This window comes from Sparus aurata, chromosome 2 (genome assembly GCF_900880675.1).
Source record: "Sparus aurata chromosome 2, fSpaAur1.1, whole genome shotgun sequence".
Lineage (NCBI taxonomy): Eukaryota > Metazoa > Chordata > Actinopteri > Spariformes > Sparidae > Sparus > Sparus aurata.
The window spans coordinates 22,398,667-22,415,823 of NC_044188.1; the positions used below are offsets into that span (position 1 = coordinate 22,398,667).

At 42.0% G+C, this 17,157-nt stretch overlaps 2 protein-coding genes across 5 annotated transcripts in view; one reads left to right on the forward strand and one right to left on the reverse strand.

The window, feature by feature from the left end:
* veph1 (ventricular zone expressed PH domain-containing 1) overlaps positions 1-17,157 on the forward strand; it is a 90,448-nt gene that overhangs the window by 14,845 nt on the left and 58,446 nt on the right. For all 4 annotated transcript variants that reach the window (XM_030394902.1, XM_030394889.1, XM_030394881.1 and 1 more), the window contains one exon: positions 942-1,116. In XM_030394902.1, coding sequence (XP_030250762.1) covers positions 942-1,116 — 175 coding nt within the window. The remainder of the gene's footprint in view (positions 1-941; positions 1,117-17,157) is intronic.
* On the reverse strand, positions 6,002-15,932 carry ptx3a (pentraxin 3, long a). The gene is made up of 4 exons (XM_030394914.1): positions 15,563-15,932; positions 12,007-12,166; positions 10,674-11,104; positions 6,002-7,881 (listed from the first exon to the last, which is right to left on the reverse strand). Exons 1-4 carry the CDS (start codon positions 15,702-15,704, stop codon positions 7,217-7,219), a joined length of 1,398 nt encoding a protein of 465 aa, XP_030250774.1. The 5' UTR covers positions 15,705-15,932; the 3' UTR covers positions 6,002-7,216.

Sequence of the window (17,157 nt, forward strand, 5' to 3'; positions counted from 1 at the left end):
ACACAATGCTACCTTGTAAATATGCTAAATTGATTAAACATGAATAAAATACAACCACACAACTGAAATACTAAAATAAGATGTACCCTCGGGGTCTGGCAACAAAAATAACATTTTAACAAAATGGGCAATATTGAGGTCAATGAATGAATCAAGGTCATGTACATAAGTCGATAAGATCAGATATGTATGATAGGTTGATAACATGATTATGTTCCTTAATGTAGAATCTTTCAACTGGAAAAAAAATCAACAGTAAATCATCCGGTTGAAAGGCATTCTGGGTATTCTGGAGTAGATGTAGATGGAGGAAGCTTGAGTTTTGAAAAGTGGGAACTCAAATAAATGATATCGTCCAAGGAGTACAGATCAATGATACATCAGAGAACACATCCAGCAGTGGAGTTTTGCTTTAAGAGTAAATATAAATTATGTAATCGCTGCAGAGGGTCTGAAACTGTGAATCTAAACACAGATCAGTAGTATCAGTCTCCATTGGCTGTCTTTTTCCTCCAGCCTTCCCTGTCTTTGTCTCACACAAACACTGTTCAAGCACACTCAGTCTGTCCTGTTGAGGGAGCTAGTGCATTTGAAATCCCCTTCCTCCTTCTAAATTCTCTAAATGTTCACAGGGACAAACTTCTCAGACACTTGCCATTCAGAGCTGCTGCCTGAGATAAGAAAAATGTATTTGATGCAGGGCTCACAGTAGTGAGGATATTTTTAGGCCACATTGTGTGGAATTTAAACATGCAAAGATCAGACATCTCTGTTCTGACCCATTGTAGATAATACAAAATGTTGGTCACTGTGTATCTATGCTCTTGTATGAATTGAGTATGTTGTAACCCCTTCATCACTGTTAAAAGGCAGAGCAATAGTTACTGTTGATATAACAATGTGTGGCTGTCTAAACCTCCTCTCTCTTCTCATCTCCTCAGAACTACAGCTGTCCGTCGGTCATGATTCTGGCCGTCCCGGTAGCGGTGCGGTTCCTGCAGAGAGGGAACAGGGAGCTGAGCAGGAACATGTCCAGTTATCTCTCCCTGGCTGCTATCGCCAAGGCTGATCTGCTGGCCGAACACACGGAGGCCATAACGCTCAGTGTGCTGGGAGGTAGGACGCGCTTACACATGTTCATACACAACGAGGAGGAATATGTCTGTGTTCACATATTAACATGTCAGCGGATTTGAGACCCTTACCCTTTCAAATCTGATGCTGTGTAGTTCCTCTCCTCTTTTTCATTTGTGCTGCCCTACATAGATACAGATCTTCTCACACACTTAGGAAATGTGTGTGTGGGTGTCTGTGTGAGTGTGGGTGTGTGTCTTTTGTGGAGACTAAAGAGAAAGAGATCTTTGCAGGAAAGCTCTGCTCGAGAATAAACATGGAACAGATTCCCTATTAAGATGTTATTTATTTAGCTGTTAATGGTTGACGTGCAGGTTTGGCTTGTAGAAAGAGCGCTTGGATGCTCCTCATGTGAGGGCCGCCAGCAGATCTGGGACCAGCTGGTTCACTGGAGTGGAAAAATGAATTACTGTTGTAATCAGCAGTTGTAGTTTTTGTCTTATCCCATCACAGGGCATAGTGAATGATGCCATAATGTTTGCTAGCCCATTGAGGATAGTAATGATGGTAAATAACAGCTGTTGAGAATCATCATTTCCCTGATGGACCTCTGATGCAGCATGGAAATGTGTACGTAAGAAGAAGTTATTGTGGAAAGAAAAGGATAATAACTGTCTCATCTTGTGCAGTTGATCTTGTTTTTGTCTGTGTGTGTGTGTGTGCGCTCGTGCTACATAAACTCGTTTTGAACCTCTCCACTTTTTGAGCAACGCATTCAAAACAGTTTCATTGATTTCTATGACATGTTTTTCTACTCTGATGCAACTTTTCTTATCTCATGAACATCATTTTTTTTTAGAATTCACTCAGCTAACAGACCATCATGTATTCAGCCCATATATTTTATGTATATAAAGATGGATGACATGACAGCGCCTCTAAAGTTATCCAAAGCCCCCTGGTGGCTGGCTGCAGTATCGGTCATAAACCTGGACATGCTCCAAGTTTCCACACCGAACCAGTGTATAACCCAGGAGCCAGGAAAAAACTTCAGTGTTTATGTCACATGTTTATTATCTGACTTTCATCTCATTAGATGGATTGGATATTAAAGGAGTTACAGGCGACAGGGCCAGCGACTCTACATTTGTGCGCATGAAACCAATGGATATTTTTAAGGAGACCTCGGGGCACGTCCAGCCATGTTTGTGGCAACACAACCAGGAATTTAAGGCCAAAACATAATGTTTTTCTAACAATCGCACAGTTGTCATTTGATAAAATTGAAATCAAAAGAATCTTCAAGTTGCAGAATAAAAAAAATGCAAAGTATCAACATATCCGTGGAGAAACGTATCATTTGCTCTGGAGATTGGGTTGCTGTGTAAGTGGAATATTTGAGTGAGACTGAAAACGCCCTTAGCATCGAACTTTTCTGAATGGGCAGAATCTTGATGCCGCAGCTCCACCGCCTGATCAGTACTGTGCATACTCCAGCTTCGAATGACCTCTCCAGCACAATATGGCAGTGCTTCTATCCAGGTTATCTTGTCTTGTCTTTATTTTTGTACAGTGTGAGGAGATGGTGATGCGTTGTCTATCTTTATGTCAGTGATTCAGCCCCACAAGGAGTAAAGTTCCACACTTGAAGAAAAACAAATGGGACCAAATAATATGAAGTTTGATATAAAGTGTGTGACGAAGTGCATATATCCTCTAAAAGCAGAATATGCTCTGAAAATCACCCTCCAGCATTCGTTTTCAACAACTTCCTAAACAGGTCAGGTCAGAGAGGGGGACTGAGCTGACCTCTGGTCAGTGCTTAAAGAAAGGTGTTCACTCAAAACTTTTTTCTGCCCTTTTAACCCTTTTTTCCAATACTTTTCAAGCTCATTAGTGTTATGTGGCTGTCTGAGGTGCTGCAGTTAGCAGTGCCTGATGGAGATCTGTTTACCCCTCAGGCTTTCACACACACACACACACACACACACACACACACACACACACACACACACAGCCATTTAATTTGAGTGGTTGCTGTGCAGGGGTTCAGTTAATAGAGAACAGTTTACTTTCTTTATAAGTCAGTTCACACATTGTGTGAACATGATTTTGCAAGGCTCTGTGTTTATTTGCATGCTGCAGGTGTGTTTTTCTCTGTGACACTTTTGGCAACTAACACCTCACACACACACATACACACACAGCCCTACAGAACAGCATGTGATGCTAATCACCTCGCGCAGCACCAGAGTGAGGTGCCCACCATGGTGATGCTCCTACCGAGCACATTTTCTGCCAGCAGCTCGGCACATGAAACAGCTTAGCTCTCTGCTGTCTGCTTCATTTTACAACTGTAGTTTAGCCAGCCAGGGTTTGGGATTGGGGCGTTAAATTTTCGGAAGAGGCTTTGCACCTGTGGTCCATAAAAGTGGGTGAAAATAGAGATAGCTAGTGGAACCTACTGATGGGAAAACAGAAATCAGTTGTTATTTTCTGATTGGGGTAGCTAGTTTTTGATTTGTTGTTAAAACAAGTGCCATTTTTTTATATTTTTCTTTGAGAGTTTGGACTGTTGAAGTACAAAATATCAACGTTAGCTTTGCATATTTGCACCGCTGGCCCTCTGTGATGCATCTTAATTCGCTCTGCACTTCATCAAAGTCAAACTCATTTCGTTTGATGGACTGAAGAAGCAAACGAATATCAAATTTGTTTTTGTTAGCTGCTCAGGGGAGATAAAGTCATAATGTTTGTTTCAACACTTTGACACTCTTTCCAAAAGTTTTAATGACACCCCCACAGTCATCACGTGATATCACTCTGTGGGACATTAATACAAAGTGAAACCTGGCTTTGTTTGCTGGATGAGGCACAAATAAACAGAGTAAAAAAGGAAGAAAGATGAGGAAAAGATGGGAGGGATAAAGAGTTGTATGCAAATACACAGTAAAGCTTCCAGTGGCTGTGATCCAGCTTGACAGGGGGCGATGAACTGATGGTGAGCCTTATTAAAGCTGGAATATAACACACACACACACGTACACACACATACACTGAGACCAGAGAGAGGATGAAAGTCCTGCTGCAGGGCTTTATTATAGCAAGTTCAGATTCAGGTTTCCTTGGGCAGTTTTTAATGCAGCTGAGGCAGTTTCAAAACTTCCCCCTTGCTGAGGCTCATCTACTGTGCGCTCTGAACATTTCAACCTCAGGTTGGGGTTTTAACAAGCCTCCACTTCTCTCCTCCCCTCCGAAAAACCTCAACATAAACACAACACAATGTAAACACAAGACTAAAGACAGGCGTAAGCATGTCAGGCCAAACCGTGCGTTCAAACACGCACGTAGCTCGTAGCTCGTAGCTCGTAGAAGCAATAACAGATGACCTCTCTCTTCTGCAGAGCTATGTTCAGGAAGTGAGCTGATGTAATGGGGTTTGGGTGATATTGATGATGGGGGGTATGATGGTTTGGTTAAACATGTTTGCATGTGTGCATTTCTCTGTGTTGTCTGTTGGCGTTGGCACATAAATTGTCTTTATTATTCCACTTTGTTGCATTTTTATCTTATCTGCCAGCTCGGTGTACAGCCAACTTTATGTGGATGTGCATGTGTGTTTAGTAGGGACAGGAAGTGAACAGCAGGATACAGAAAGGAGGTTTTATAGCCTGCTACAGTAACTACTACCTGCGCACAGCAACATGTGGCATTGCTTTGGCCCCAAGAGTTCCTTCCGTCTTTAAGTAAAACCTGATCTTAGGTTAACACTGCAGCTTGGAGTGAGCAATCTGTCAAAAGTTTTATGTCTTTTTTGGCTCCCCCGGCGCAAAATGTGTGTAGTTACTGTACTCTGGCTTGTAAGGTGAAGAGACGGCAGCGGGCTCGATGGGAGTCCTGAATGTTAAAGGTGACATTTCCATTTCGTAACAGGTTACAGTTGCAAAAACAGTTGGAGACTGTGCAGAGGTCGTAGCTGCAGGAGAAACCTGTTATATTTCACTAATGGGCCCATAGCAGGATGTGCCACAGTAAACTGTAAGCATATGTGAGCAGCAAAAAAAAACGTGTTTGTCTACAGTTGCAGATGTGTTATTGGATTTTTACCTCTGACAAGGAGGTTCTGTTTACACTCGGGTTTGTGGATTGGTTGGTTGTTTTGCCAGCAGGATTACACAAAAACCACTGAACGGATTTCCATGAAACTGGGATTGAGGATGAGCCTTGGCCCAGAATAGACCCCTTTAACTTTTGGTGCTTATCCGGATAAAGGGCCAGATCCAGGGAGTTTTCTCCCTCTTTGACATTGTGAGATAGGATAGTTTTCAACAGTTTTGTTCATTTCTGATGGAACAATGCATGGATCATAATGGAAAAGATCAGATGTATTTAGGTGGATGGTATTTGTGAATGAATAGTTATGAGTGGGGAGTGTTGGGCCTTGGTAGAGATATGCACTCTACTAAGTGCCACTCTAGTTTTAATCAAAATATTATATACAGTAGATGTTTTATGAAAGTATCTGTGTGACAGAGGCTTTAAATCCGGGCTATATCAGGTTCTTATTGCTTATTTAAAGCACTTTAAATCACCGTTATGTCTGGAGGATACAGGCAATACAAATAAACTTGATATAAACTAGACTCCAGTTTAACTCAGCTTGTTACTACTGTGAGATTTACGAGTAGCATTTAAATGGTAGCCCTTATATATTTTAGAAACAGTTGCAGATGTGTTTTCAGTGCCAAATGTGCATTTTATTCATATTCTAGTAGCTTAGATACAATATTATATTTTCAATTTTGTTTTATTATATAGTTTTCTCAGGAAGGGCACCATATAGTGCATTTTTCATATTTTATCTGCTATCCAAGAGGGTGCGGATGGATGCAAGTCAAGAAGTAAAACACTGCTTACCCAGCACAGGAACATACCATAACGTGTAATGTTTATTCATACGTCACTCTCCATTCATCCATTCATGTTATGCAAAATATATTTATGTACAAAATACATTCAGTTTCACCTTTTCACAAGATCAACAAAAGCCATTTACAGTATAATACAAGACAACTTATTTCATTAAAGATTAGGTCGTGTAAACATTGTCCTCAGTTTCTTTTATCAAATTCATAAAAACAATGTCAATCTCACATCACAAATATAACAGTTTAACTCTTACTACTTTATGCAGTATCAATAAAAAAAGACGACACAGATTTATTACCCCTAAAATTAAATGAGTCCTACTGACAGAAAGAAAACAACAAAGCAGAACAGGAATTAATAACACTCATATTAATGTAAACACACAATTTTGCAATGTAATATCTTAAAAATGCATCAAAAGCTTTCACAATTTCAAGAAAGTTATGGTAATGAACTTATAAGTCACAAAACATCATGAAGTTTGAAGCCATTTCACTGGTTGCAAGTTGGCCATGGAAGGAAGTACAGCAGTTTTCAGTCACTCAGGTATTTCATACATCACATGTTAACACATTAGTAAAGTACCTCTGCTCTCAGTTGTAAATGGGGATCATCAAATTCTAATAACTGTACCTACAAGACCCCGAGACTTGTCATTGCTTAGAACTTAATTAGAATAAGTGAAATGCATTCTTACTGTAAAACATACATCACTCTACAGCTGTAAGACAATCTCTTTTATTGTGTGTGTCATCTTGTTTCCCCCTTCCTGCATGGCTGTCTAGTGATTACGCTGTTTACTGGCTCAGAACCAGTTCACACTTATACAATGGATGCTTTGTCTTTCTGGAAGTCTAATTAAGTCTTTGGTAAATGTTTTTCCTGCTAGAAAATTAGTTTTTCAAAGCCAAATGTACATCTCTGTGTGTGTGTATGTGTGTTTAAGGCCACAGATCAAAAGGTTATGTTACAAAAATAAACTTCGGACTCTCACAGTTTCTACTTTCTCTCAGTTGAACCTGTTCCATAAAGTTCATTGCAGCATTAGTGCTCATAGAGATGGAGATGATGAAGTCTTGATAATAACATCATAATGAAAACATTTAAACTCTAGGGACAAAGATGATGATCAAATCAGCTCTCTCTTCAGTTTTAGCGTGAAAGCTTATTACGATGTTGCTGATATTCATTGGTGCTGATGAAGAGTATGAATCTAGTAGTTGATGAACTGAGCGCCTCCATGTGGCACCATCTCCGTCACTCCCCACGCTACTATATTTCCCCTCTGCCTGCAGCCCTGGCCCTCCCGCAAAGCCAGCTGGGAAATCTCCTCCTCTGAAAGCACCCTGTCCCACATATTCACCCCTGACATCTTCCCCGCGAACGCCAGCTTGGTATCGAACCCTCCCTCAAACCCTGGCACCCCACTCTCGCCAGGAGACAAAGGGCAGCAGCCGTTCCTCTCCTGCCCCAGCTGGAGTGAGCCTCCGTCGGGTAGAACGTGTCCCTCAGCCACTCCAGGTGTGACGGCCACCTTTTTCCCACCTGCCCACAGGGACGCCAGGCCCCTCTCAGATGACCAAGCCCCACACAAGTGGATCCACTCCGATGTGACTCCTGGGTTCACCACACCCCGTGCCTCCACGAGGTGAGCCTCTCCTCCAATGGTGAGGAGCGCAGAGGTTTGACCGAGCAGCAGCTGGATCTCGTATGGGTTGCGGCGATTTCCGTAGGAGACCAGCACGGTTTTGTTGGAGACGATGGTCGGCTTCACCCACATGCAGACAGTGAAGGAGGAGAGGGAGAGAGGGACGTCCGGTATGACAGAGGTGTAGATACGACGGGAACGCATGGGGAAGAGGAGAGCCATCTCACAACCTAAACAAGAAGAACAGGATAGAGTTCATTTATATTGAGTAAGAGTTGTCATTTCACATTTTCATAGTTGTGAGCAATATAGGATGTCCATGACACAGACTGACGACAAGATCTGTCCTTGATATACACCAATCAGCCAGAATATTAAAACTAGAGTGAGTAACATTTACATCTCGTTATAATGCTATGCTCGGCAGGGAAACCCTGGGTCCTGGAACTCATGTGGATGACACTTGAGACGCACGACTCACCCAAACACTGCTGCCGATTATGTACTCCATATGTCTAAGGCACTCTCCAATGGCAGTGTTCCCCCCAGCAGGACAATGGACCCTGCCACACTGCAAAAATTTCTCAGGAATGGCCTGAAGAACGTGACAAGAAGCTGAGGGTGTTGACCTAGCCTTTCAGATTCCTAAGATCCCGATCTGATTGAGCATCCATGGGACATGCCAAAACATGTCCGATCAATGGAAGCCTGATCAAGCAATCCACAGACCTTAAAGCATGCACCGCCAATGCACTGGTACCAGGTCCAAGCCTAAGTTCCACAGATGATTGATTGTAAGGGGATGTGGGGAATTTGGAAGCCAGGTTGATGCTTTGAGCTTCTTTTCACGCTCGTCAGGCCGTTCCTGAAAAGTCTTTGCAGTGTGGCAGGGCGCGTTGTCCTGCTGGGGCCACACTGCAATTGGGGAGTGCACTTGGTCTGCAATGTTGTTTGGGTGGTTTATGTGTGTTAAGTGGCATCCACAAGTTTGTTTTCTCACAAACAGTAAGATGCTTAACTTTTGAAGTAACCAAAAGGCAGGGTACAGACAGTACCAGGGTGAGCCAGATGAAATAAAGATGTAACCAAAGAAACCTGGGCCCAAAATAGAACCTTGGGGGACTCCACATGACATACATTTTAAGAATGAGGACTACCAGTCTACAGCCACACCTTGCTAAATCTATGTAGACTCTGCATTGTATGGATCAATTTGACCTATGCCATTGATGTGTATTCATACATTTTCTAGACTGCGTTGCTGCATAATGTGGGTTAATATCTCTATCCAGAAAAGACAGTAAATGCGTGCTGGTTCGAAAATGTAAATTCGGGTGGCAGTATTGGAAATGGAAAAAACAGAGTTCAGCTCACGGTCAGGTGATGAGATCATGAATCATGGGAGTTTTTTTTTTTCTCCCCCACCAACACTTGTACACACCTCCCTCTGTGGGTCATCGGGTTCATTTGGTTTCTTCTGCTTCATTTCATTCTTCTCCTTCTTCTTCTCTCTTTTTAATGACTCAAACAAACTCTCAAGCACTCTCTACTGATCTCACCCTCCTTTGTAAAACCTAATTTTGTTACCTACAGACAGAAACTATGTGTGTGTCCCGTTGAGCGAGAGCTTTCTGGGCAATTTATTCCCTATTACATAATACTGTGTAAATGCATTTTGTGCTTCTGAGCTCTGTCGGAGGTATTGTGGACTGTGGTTCTTTATCTTCTGTTCTTCTTTTCTCTCTCTTAAGTTTTCACATCATTACATTTAATTTCCATTAGTCTTTTTTCTTCTCAGTCTGCCCCCCACCCCTCCGGTTGCTCCAGTTAGCAGACACACTCCAACCCTGCTAAAACCAGAGCTCCCAAATATTGATGTTACATTTGTCTCAGGTTTCTGCCACTCAAAAAATAATGTTGAAAAAAGACATTTTGACCATGCTGAGTGTCTGTGTTCATGATGCTTTCCATCTGGCTCGGCTTTCCCAGGGTGCTTTGGTGCGGTTGTTGTGGCAACTGGCCGATGATTACACCTCCCTTGACGCTGTATGTAGGGCAGCTTTACATTAAAGGTGTGTGTGTGTGTGTGTGTGTGTGTGTGTGTGTGTGTGTGTGTGTGTGTGCATTAGGTGAGTAATATAATGTATCGGGTTTGTTTTGCAGGTTTTATTTGATTAATTCTAGGAAATGAAGTTGTCTCACTTACATGAGTGCTGTCTTTGTGGGACTACAATTGATCCAAATTTACTTACTCACACTTAATAACTAAATCTCTAAAGTTACATTGTTGTTAGTCAGTGTTTAAATTAAGGATAGAGAGAAAACCAGAGTAGTAGCTCTGCTAAGTGAAACCACATGCTCTGGTGGCCTGAATCTGAGAAGAATTTATTTTTGCGGCCCATCCAGCCAGGATTATCTTTTTTATCTTTTTGTGCATTTATTGGCTTCTGCTATTATCTTTAACCATCTAAAATGTGTTAAATATCTTTAAATGGACATAGCTGAAGGCAAAGGTTTAGACTGATGGATGAAGTCCCACTCTAACTGAACTGAGAGTTTGGCCCAGGGTTTTGTTTTTCTTGTTGGATGATTCACCAAAATGTGTTTTTAATAAACGATAAACAAACAGAAATAACAGGCAATAAGGGAGTATTATACGACTGAACCTGTACCTGACCACTAGTTCCTCTTTTCACATGTTTGGCTGAACTACATCGACTGAGACGAATGTCGAGATGATAGTGGAAAAGGATCGGTTTCTACTTGAGGACAACTTGCCTGGAGACAGACAGAGGAAGTGGAAAAGGCATGTAGGACAAGGCATATTGATTAGTTGTTGGTAGTTGAGAAGCAAGGCCCAACAGAGACGGGAGTCTCATTACTTTGCTTAAAGCGTGAGCTGAATGTGTCAACGACTCAGAAGAAAATTTGAAGGTGGAAGGTTGTTTGGGGTGGCACTGAAACAGAAATCAGCAGGTAAAGACAGACACGTAGATTGCTGGTGGTGAGATGGATTTCTCACCTGCGGGTAGGTATCTTTGCCTCGATGACCTCAGCACCTCCTCCAGGCCGACCCTTGTCTGTTGCAGGGCAGCCAGCACCCCGTCTAGAGCCAGTTCTCGTGATGTGACCTCTTGCTCCTGGTTCACAGGCCTTCTGCTGTCTGGTCCTGTCTTTGGACTCGTCCCAGCTCCTGGGCTGCTGAAGCACCCGGTCTCCAGTTTGGCGAGTCGGGAAGCTTGTGTTCTTGCTATTGAGAGGAGCTGCTGTAGCATTGCCTCTAGGTGGTTTGAATTCCCGACAGAATTCCCAGCAGCAGCAGCAGAAGAAGTATGATCTTTAGATTTGAGGCGCTCAAGGGTTTCTCTGAGACGGCCCTCCAGCTGCAAGGCCATCCTTCTTCCTGCTGTCTCCACTGCAACCCCACAGGAGCCACCATACTGGGCCACGAACCTAATCAAAAGAACCAGTGTAAAAGATTTGAACCATTTTAGTGGAAGAGCTTCAATCCACCAAAGCTCATTTAGAAGTCAGTCTTGACTTGAAATGGAGAGCAAAACTCTTGAGGGAATTTGTGCCATCTTTCAAGGTAAAACAACATATTTGATAACCTATTAGCTCAAGTTAGCAGTTAGCCACTCTAGCTAACATTATCCTTTGACTACATCCAGTGTGTTTCATTTCCAGGCTTGAATAAATGTGTCAAACATGTGCATAGATATTTTATAATTAATTGACATATTTCCTATTGTAGTGTGCAGCAGTGTCAAAGGGTAATGATAGCTAGAAAATGGTTTGATGCTAAAGTTAACTGTTGTCTAATGTTAGCCAGTGGGTCATCAAATGTGTTGTTTTACCTTGAAATACGGCCTGATGTCTGTCCAGATTTTACCAACCATTGCCATAACTGACGAGTTGGGAGTAAGAATGTGTTGAAAACAAGACACTGAGGCATCACATGGGGTCTGGGAACATGTCATGGGCCTTTTTCATTATAGTAACCCTAACCCTAACCCATAATTTGATAAACCAAAAGATTAATCAGTTGATTGAGGAAATGACTGGTTAATTATTTATTGATGAAAATAATCAGCCCTCGCACTGAGAACATAGTTGGCTCGAGGATAGGACGACTTGTATTTGCACTTAAAAGTTATAAATTTTGATCACCATTGTATTAAACCTCCAAATTACCTTTAAAAAGGGTACTATAAAAACCTTTTGAGAGCACATAAAACACTGAAACTCTATTGAGACCTCTTACTATTGTGACCGAGTTGCTTCATTCACATTTTGAGCCGAACCATACACTCATTTTAACCGCTCACTCTCTCTGATCCCCTTGTCCAACCAACCTGAGCATTTCTCCACGTAGTGACCCCATCTCCACCTTGATGATGTCATCCGCGTACTGAAGCAGCATGTTCTCCCTCATCTGACTGTTCTCCAGCATCGAGAACATCTTGTCCCATTTGGTCAGGTCTGGAGAACTACAGGGGGCCGAGCTTGGTGTGGCTGGAGAGAGGAATCACAGGGTTTTTTAAATCATGTATGTAGAGGAGAAAGATATTGGCAATGCAACATGAAAAGTGTTATAATTAATGGATTGTGTCTTAATGCACTACATTTTGGAACTGCAATTCCCATAATGTGTTTAAACAACATGCACAGTATAATGTATTCAGTAAGTTAGTAAAGCTGCCCTCTATAAGCACCTAACAAACTTTTTTACTTGTATTTTTTTTACATTTTGGCAAATGGGCACCATTAACAATATGCAGAATTAGCTATTGGTTGTTCCTCTTTGCACTGCACCCGTGGATCTAAAGACAGCTATTACTCGATTACTTTAATACCAGAGAATATTTAAAAATGTGATGATTCTAAGGCAAGTTCTGGAATTAGAATTTTTTTTCCCAATCACTTCTTGAGGTTTACTCCTAATAGACATCGGGGATACTGGTGAAGCACCAAACATATCCAGTCCAAACATTTATGAATCATATCTGTGTGTTCAGACTAGATGGAGTTATGACACTGACACAGGGAGGAAACATTCCGGCTCAAACTGCAGCTGTAAGACACTGAGGGTTTTAAAGTGAATTTGTCTCTGCCTCACAAGGGTCCGGTATTCAAATAGCTCAAGTTCTCCTCTGTCATCATGCTGTATGTCATCATTTTTAACTCATCTTGAACGAGAGTGTCGGGAACGTGAATTTGTTTAACCTCCCCACTGTAGTTATTCACCAGATGCTATGGCACGTGTGGCTGCATAGAGAGCAACCAGGAAAATATCCAAAACTTCTGTTACATGTGCTGTGTTGAGCATACTATGGTCTCTGCAGCTTTGAGAGGAACTTCCAGAACATATGGAGAAAGACAGAAGAAACGGAACATTTGTTTTGGTCATCTGGAAGAGCAGAGAACTGTAAATGCTGCAGTCTAAGATATAGTGTCGATAGAAAGATGGATGGAGTACAGGTGGAGGTAAAGGAGGAAGTGAGGATGTTGAGGGGAGAGATAAGAACGTGAGAAAGAAACAGGACAATTGACCCATAAACCAACGGATCCTCTGCTTCCTTTTAACTCTGAAAAGGAAGGACGACCTGCTGAGAGCGTTGAGGGGAGATAACAACAGTAGAGAGAAAGGAGGAGAGTGAGAATATGTGTCAGACACACTGTTCAAATTAACGTGAGCCTCTTAAAGACTGTTTATACCCGCAAACGTCTTCTAGAGGGGCGTTATCACAAGACTGTGGGATTTGTTTTGGTTGCCTGTCCTCATGGTTCAAACTAAATTAGACAGAGGGTTCATGCACTCTGCTCCCCTTGACTTACCAAAGTTAAAGCACAGGTCTGTCAGGGCTTTGTGATGTATTTTGATGGATCTGAAAGTAAGTAGAGGGTAAAAAGACCTTGGATTCTCGAGCCTTTGGGGTACTTTTGAACCTCAGAATTTGAGGTCTTTCAAAGTCAAATGAGCTACTGCATTTGGTTACTTCTTATCTGTATTATCATTATTATTATTATTTTTTCAAAACTATTTCTACTGTTCTTTGATGAATGAATTACACTTATTTCAGTTTTTCAAAAGGACGACCCTGTACACTCATTTTAATGGTGAACAATACAGAACACACAGATGGAAAAGTACTTTAAAGGGTAGAAGAAGTACAGCCTGTACCCTCCTTTGGCCAACAGTCGGCGTTTACTTCTCTGCTACATGTCATTTTTTAGCCTGTCATTCATTTGAACATGGTATGAACCATGTCATGACCTCTCTCTCATCCCCATTAATTCAAATTCCTCTCAGACATTCAGAGATTATAGCAGGTCAGAAGTAATCATCTGTGTCTTCCTCCAGGGTTTGACCCCTCAAACTGTACCGAACTCACGTGATTCTTTCCTCGTTCGGTGAGCCAATTCTGCATTTTTGCGTGCTTCGTTGTCCGTCTCGCTCCCACCTTTTCATGCTTTGGCAGGCAGAAACAATCTTTTCTCCCCTCTTACAATTCCAGTGCTTGTATTTGACTCTTCATGGTCATTTGTTCAAGCCACTCTCATGTTTAATCACATCCCAGGCCGTACCCAGAGCTGAGTTTGCTGCCTGCGCTGCAATTAAACCTCTCTCAAGCTGTAAATCAGCAAACTGTAAAATGCATGCTTGCCCCACTGGACTCACACTTTGTCTTTCATGTACACATCTTACCTGAACACCTTCTTTTCTCTCACAAACAGCTGATGGAAGAGTTTCATACTGATATGCTGAAGTGTTTCTGACTGGTGATCAGTCATTCATGCAGTAATATGTGTTGGACCCCGTCGACAGCTGCAAAAGCCCTCTGCTTCTCTGGCTGAGCATGTTCTTTGATGTCGCTCGTCTCGTACACAAACTGTCTCTGCCAACAGTCTAGATCCTGTATATACTGTGCTGCTCATTATCCATTCTCTGTCTCTTTCTCTGTACGTTTTGTCTTTGATTGCCCTTGTACAGTTTCTGTGTTTGGTTCTGATCTTATTCTAGTTTTAATACACCACTTATTTATGTTGCACTTTCTGCTGCAAAAACTGAATATTCCCCCCTGGGTCAATTAAGGATTTTCTTATCTTCATGAAACACTACAGTAAGAGCCTCTTAGAAAGTAAAATGAGGGTGTAACAACAGGTTTACAGCCATGTCTCTGTAATAAGAACTGTCATCAACATCACAAAACATGATCACTAGATGGAAAAAATGTTTGGCTTGGGTCAATATTAGATATTATCAAATGTTTGCTGTCATATGTGTCATTTTTTCACAATATCCGATATCGAACAGCTTTTATGGCATCTTTGGGCTATTATTTTGAAAAGAAACAGCACATGGCAGCTTTGGGAGATTACCACAGGTTAATTTGCGTGATGTATCGGCATGCAAGCAGCATTTTATGATATGTTATAGTTTTGTTATTGTTGTAGTGCTTCTGGAATCATAGAGACTACTATTCAACACTTTTTGTCAGTTTCAGAGCAAGGCAAGTTTTTTTTTATGTCGCACCATTCAGACACCAGGCATTCCAGAGGGCTTTACAGGAGCATAGGAATGCATTCAAAATAAGACATTAGGGCAACATTATATTTGCATCAAAGCTGCTCACACAGTACACTTGTATGCTTGTGAATGATGCCTTGTGCAACATGATCAGTTAAAGGAGCATGCTGAATGCTGATTTCCACTCAAGTCAGTGATGACAGAGACTGAATATACAGTACCAGGATGATGCTATAATGTCCTGAGCTCACCTCTCAAACAACCGCACACATGAATCCTACTTGAAATCAAATTTCACACTCCAAGATTAGATTAGGTCTGAGTAGCTTCATCAGCACACACACACACGCACACACACATATGCACAGTTCAACACTTACGTTCTGGCGTGTCTCCCTCTGTGATTTCATTGTAGTAGGGGTCAGCGTAGTTGACCTCGAAGTCATCCTCCCCGTACGCGAGAATGAGACACACGCACGCCGACAGCACGCACACTGCCTGGGGGAGCCTCCACCGAAACATGCTGCTGCTGCTGATTGTGTGAGAGAGTGTACGAGGATGAATGAGTGTGTCTGGTAAGTGTCAGGTCTGCTCCTCTGCCTACCTGCTTGTCTGTGTGCGTGTGTGTGTTTGTGTGTGTGTTGTTAGAGAAAGTCAGGTTGGGGTTGTGTGTGTTTGTCTCTGCTGCCTCTCTCTGTCCGTCTGTCTCACTTTCTACAGCGCTGCAGGTCCACCACTCTGTTTTTCTACCCCTCACTCTCCCATACAGTATTTGTCCCTCCTCCCTAATGACTCCCCACCTCTCTCTCCTTCTCTCCCTCCCTCTCTCTCTCTCCCCCTCTCTCTCCCTCCGTCTCTCTCATTCTTTCTCGTTAAATGCTGAGCAATCCTTTGGCAGGAAGCCCAGCAGTGTACTCCAACAAGAGTGAAGGACTGTTTGGTCCCTAAACACACACACACGCACACACACACCCTCACACACACACACACATTTAAATAACAGAACTTATTTATCCATAAACCTTTGGACTCTAATTTTCAGCACTCCATACTTTGAATATCAATAGAAGATCGTTCCTGTCAGTTCTGATAACTCACCACAGTAACTATGATATGATGATATATATTGTATAATGACATGACCACAACTCAAGGTAACATGGAGGAGAGAATATGACACAGAATAGTCATTCCAAACAGGAGAAAAACTCTGAAAGTGCTATATTAGGATTATCTGGATGTATCAAAATATGAGATTTGGGTCATATTGCACAGCCCTAATGTGGGAACACGGTGACATCACTACAGCAAAGTACAAGAAATAGGACAAGAAACACAAGATGATCTGACTGGTTGTAAACAAGCCACCTGTTTAGCCACCAAAACCTGTTTTTTTAGGTTATGCTTAAAGTTAACGCGATCAAAATGAAGTGAAAACAACAAAAAGAACCACAACAAAAGGCAATATAGATTACACACTGTCTGATTTCCACTGATGACAGATTCTTAAGTATTTAGGCCTTTTTAATTTGTTGTACATCAAGATATTTCTGTCTTCATGTCCGTTCTCCCTGCGATATACAACTTTTTTTGTTGGTAGAGCGGAGAAGTCAGATCCAGTCCGGTCACTCACCTCTGTCTTCCAGATCAGTTGAGTTGATATGAGTTGATTAAAGCATGGGTTGAAATTGAATAAAAGTGTCACATTTTTACATATTTCACGCATCAAGATGTGCTAAATTGTCTTTGATCCAGTCTCTGATCTTAACCTCAACCTGAACCCAGTTATTACACAAAATTATACCTTTAAACTCATGAGGAATGTGGCTTGAGGAAGTGAGGAAATGTTCGAAAATTTCTCCAAATTTCCGCCCTTGTGAAAACGCTTGGCCCTCTCAAGTAAAGAAATGTAAAAGCAGTGCTCCAGCTTGTGAGCGAGGCGGTGAGTAATGCGTCGTTGGAGGTAGCCTGTGTG

Bases quoted from the DNA above. Each gene is read 5' to 3' on its own strand.
- ptx3a (XM_030394914.1), bottom strand. From the start codon at position 15,704: ATGTTTCGGTGGAGGCTCCCCCAGGCAGTGTGCGTGCTGTCGGCGTGC. The intron at 12,167-15,562 runs GTAAGTGTTGAA...TCCTCTCTCCAG, and splicing joins AGAGGGAGACACGCCAGAAC to CCACACCAAGCTCGGCCCCC. The intron at 7,882-10,673 runs GTGAGAAATCCA...CTTCTTGTTTAG, and splicing joins GCAAAGATACCTACCCGCAG to GTTGTGAGATGGCTCTCCTC.